This window comes from Sceloporus undulatus, chromosome 9 (assembly GCF_019175285.1).
Source record: "Sceloporus undulatus isolate JIND9_A2432 ecotype Alabama chromosome 9, SceUnd_v1.1, whole genome shotgun sequence".
NCBI lineage: Eukaryota > Metazoa > Chordata > Lepidosauria > Squamata > Phrynosomatidae > Sceloporus > Sceloporus undulatus.
The window spans coordinates 27568903-27572697 of record NC_056530.1 but is presented as its reverse complement, the minus strand read 5'-3'; the positions used below and the strand labels follow the sequence as shown (position 1 = coordinate 27572697).

Here is a 3795-nt window from a genome sequence, read left to right as displayed (position 1 = left end):
GCTTTAATTTCTTCACCTGTAAGGAAAAAACGGGAGAAGTGGTAAGGAATTCAGGGGTATTTAAAGCATAAGACATCTATCTTTAAGTATCCGGAAGGTGGAGGCTTCTTTTCTGATGCTCCAGAGATGACCAACACAAACCAATGACCCAAAGGACCAAGGAATGAGGTTCCCTAAACGTTGGGAAGAACCCTCTTGACCGTAAGAGCTGTTTAAAGAGAGAGATAAGGCTGCTTTGGAAGATGGAGGACGTGTCCTGGACAAGGAGGACATGTGGCCGCCCTGGTGGAGGACGTTTTGGATTTCTGGACAGGAGGCCAATTGTAGGACGCGTCCTGGGAGGGAAAAGGGGATACCCAGTAGTAGGGAAACCTTTACAGAAGTGGCCATCTTTCTCCTTGGTCCATAACACATTGCAGAAATAACCCAGTTTGGGACTGCTTTAACTGCCTTGGCTCAGTGCTAGGGACTCTGGGAGTTGTAGTTTTGTGAGAGGCATATGGAAGCTTCTCAACAATCTCCAACTCCCAGAACAAAGCAGTGACAAGTGCTTTGCAACTAAGCAAGGCTCGCTTTGCAAGAGGAGAAGGCTTCCTGCTGGGACTTGGGGGGCAGGAGGCAATGCTGGCAGGCCTAGTGGGTGGAGCTGGGGGTCTGCCTTCCTGCCTCGCTTGCCTCGCTTTGCAGCAGCACGCAGCCGCAGCCGCCCTCCTGCCTGCTGCCTGCCTTCCTCTTCCGTCTCCCTTGCTGCACCGGCCCTTCTCTTGCCTCCGCCTCCGCCTGCCTTCCCCCGGCGGCAGCAGCAGCAGCAGCAGGGCTCTCCTCCTCCTGCTCTGCAGCAGGCAGCAAATGTCGGAGGCAGCAGCCCCTGGCCCTGGAGGAGGAGGCGAGGATGGGCTCCTGTGCTGGGCCTCCCTCTTCTCCTGCCTGGGCCTGGCTTGCTCCTACGTCGGCAGCCTCTACGTCTGGAGAGCCACCTGCCCCGGTCAGCAAGGAAGTGGGAAGGAAGGAAGGAGAGGGAAGTGAAGGATCCCCCCAGAGGAGATAGGGAAGGACGGCAGCGGTGAGAGAGAGAAGGAAGGAAGGAAGGAAGGGAATCCAGCCTTTCCTTTCCTTTTAGAAGTGGGGGGTCCCCCAGAGGAAGGGAGGGAGGGAGAGAAAGAGAGAGAGAGAGGAAGGAAGGAAGGAAGGGAGAGAAAGAGAGAGAGAGGAAGGGAGGGAATCCAGCCTTTCCTCTTTTTTGGGAAGTGGGGAAAGGGAAGGGAATCCTGCCTTTCCTTTCCCTTGGGAAGTGGAGGGTCCCCCAGAGAAGGAAGGAAGGAAGAGAGAGAAAGGGGGGGGGGAGGAAGGGAGGGAATCCCAGTTTTCCTTTTCCTTGGGAAGTGGAGGGTCTCTCAGAGAAGGAGAAAGAAGGAAGGAAGAGAGAGAGGGAGGAAGAGAGGGAAAGGATCCTGGGAAGTGGAGGGGGGTCCCTTGGAGGAGGGAGAGAAGGAAGGAAGGAAGGAAGGGAGAGTGGGAGGGAGGGAAGGAGAGAACCCCATCCCTGAGACCTTCCTGCATCTCTTAGGGGCCTTTCTCTTTCCAGGGACCACCCGGCCGTCATCAAGCGCCGCTTCACCAGCGTCCTCATCGTCTCCATCCTCTCTCCCTTCTTCATCTGGGCCTGGAAGGAGGTGACTGGCGTTAAGGTGAGACCGAGGCCCGGCTAGCTCTGCCAACACCTGGCCAGTGACCTGGAGACACCTGTCCAGATACCTGCTCTCCCTTTTGTATGTGTGTGCCACATCCAAAATACTTCTTCCGCCTGGTTTGACAGGGCTGGGGGAAGAGGGTGGCCTTTGAAATCGGGATGAACTACAGCTCCCATCGTGCCTGGCCAGTGCCTGCCTTGGCAAGGACTGATGGGAGCCAAAGTCACAACAACACCTGGAAGGCCACATCCTATACCTATTGTAGGTTCATAGACTCTTGTTATGTGTTGTTGCTCAGTGGCAAGTCTCTTCTCCACCTGAGGCCGACTGAGGTTGCAAGCACACAGGTGATCCAGGTAAAGGTGTGTTTGTGTGTTTGCTTTATTCCTTGCCTGCTGCTGATGGAGCCCTCTCCTCTTCTGCTCAGCCAGGTACATCCCTTCTTGCCCTCATGGGCTTCCGGTTGGAAGGAATCGTGCCGGCGACTCTGCTACCTCTGCTGCTAACCATGGTGAGCGAAACGTACGTCTGTGTGATAAAGCTTTGGGAAGGTCTTCTCGATGGTGGAAGAAATGGACAGCCAATACCAAAGTTTGGTTGCCGATCATACAAAGCAATAATCCAACAAATGAAAATGGCATCCGATGCGATGACTGAAATGTTCTTGTCCGTTCCTCCAGGTGTTATTCCTTGGTCCCCTTATTCAGCTCTCAATGGACTGTCCCTGGGATTTGGTGGACGGTGTCAAAGTTGCCTTCGGTAAGCCTGGTCCCATTATGTTTGGCAAGATTTTCTCAGAGGGGTTTTGCCATTGCCTTCCCATGGGTTGAGATTGTGTGACTTACCCAAGGGTTTCCATGCCAGAGTACATGGGGATTCGAACCTTGGCCTCACACTCAAAGCACTGCGCCACACACTCCGTGAGATACGTTATACTCCCGTTCTTTTGTTTTCTCACTTTGAATCCATGCATCTTAAATCAGGATGTAGTGAAGTTGAAGGCTTTCACAGATGCCATTCATAGTTTTCTGGGCTATGTGGCCAAGTACTGGAAGAATATATTCCTGACGTTTCGCCTGCATCTTTGGCTGGCATCTTCAGAGGCAAAAATGCCAGCCAGAGATGCGGGCGAAACGTCAGGAATAAGCTCTTCCAGAATGCGGCCACATACCCAGAAAACCCACAGAAAAGCATGTACAGATTTCATGCACATCTGAATCCTAGCCATATTTTTGGGAGGAGGCAGGACTTTGCACGCAACTCGGATTAAATACCAGCTTTGCCCATAGTAGTATAAACCCATGGAATTGACAAGAACATGTTCAAAAGAGATGGATCGGTGTCAGTAACGCTGCTCCTGCTCCTTCCAGACCCCAGCTTCTGGGTCCTCTGCCTGACCGACATGCGCTGGCTCCGCAACCAGGTCATTGCGCCATTTACCGAGGAGCTGGTATTCCGTGCCTGCATGTTGCCCATGCTTGTCCCATGCACAGGACTGGGTACTGCCATCTTCACCTGCCCGCTGTTCTTCGGAGTCGGTGAGTACCATGTTCCCTGTAGATATAGTGAAAGTTTCTCCCCTTGCTTTTTCCTGGTTCTTCCATGGGCAATGCCAACCCAGGCCCTAACAATAATTTGCAATCTTTATCAGAGGTGAGGGTCTTTTTTGTAGCAGCCCCATTTATTGAACTTCATTCCAATGGAGGCCAAAAGTTGGCTCCATCCCTCTTGGTTTTTAAGATGGACGCTAGTAAGTTTACTGCCTCACTGGGCCTTCAGATTTTAGCCAAATCTTTGGATGGGAGATAAATGATACAGGACACATTCTAGAATCAGAGTTGGAAGAGACCGCAAGGGTCATCCAGTCCAACCCCATTCTGCCATGCAGGAACTCTCAATCAAAGCATCCCATTGACAGATGGCCATTCAGCCTCTGCTTAAAGACCTCCAAGGAAGGAGACTCCACTACACTCCGAGGAAGGAGTGTGTTCCACTATCGAACAGCCCTTACTGTCAGGAAGTTCCTCCTAATGTTGAGCTGGAATCTCTTTTCCTGGAGCTTGCATCCACTGCTCCAGAGACTAGGACCCGGAGCAATGGATGC

General features: G+C 52.5%; 1 protein-coding gene across 2 annotated transcripts in view; it reads left to right on the top strand.

Moving 5' to 3' along the window:
* Positions 1–761: 761 nt before the first annotated feature.
* RCE1 (Ras converting CAAX endopeptidase 1) overlaps positions 762–3795 on the top strand; it is a 5883-nt gene continuing 2849 nt past the window's right edge. The window contains exons 1-5 of one of the 2 annotated variants that reach the window (XM_042439580.1): positions 762–985; positions 1586–1688; positions 2119–2202; positions 2372–2450; positions 3062–3229. In XM_042439580.1, coding sequence (XP_042295514.1) covers positions 2143–2202; positions 2372–2450; positions 3062–3229 — 307 coding nt within the window. In that variant the 5' untranslated portion in view covers positions 762–985; positions 1586–1688; positions 2119–2142. Of the gene's footprint in view, positions 986–1585; positions 1689–2118; positions 2203–2371; positions 2451–3061; positions 3230–3795 lie in introns of those variants that run through there. The other variant, XM_042439579.1, reaches the window with a different exon arrangement.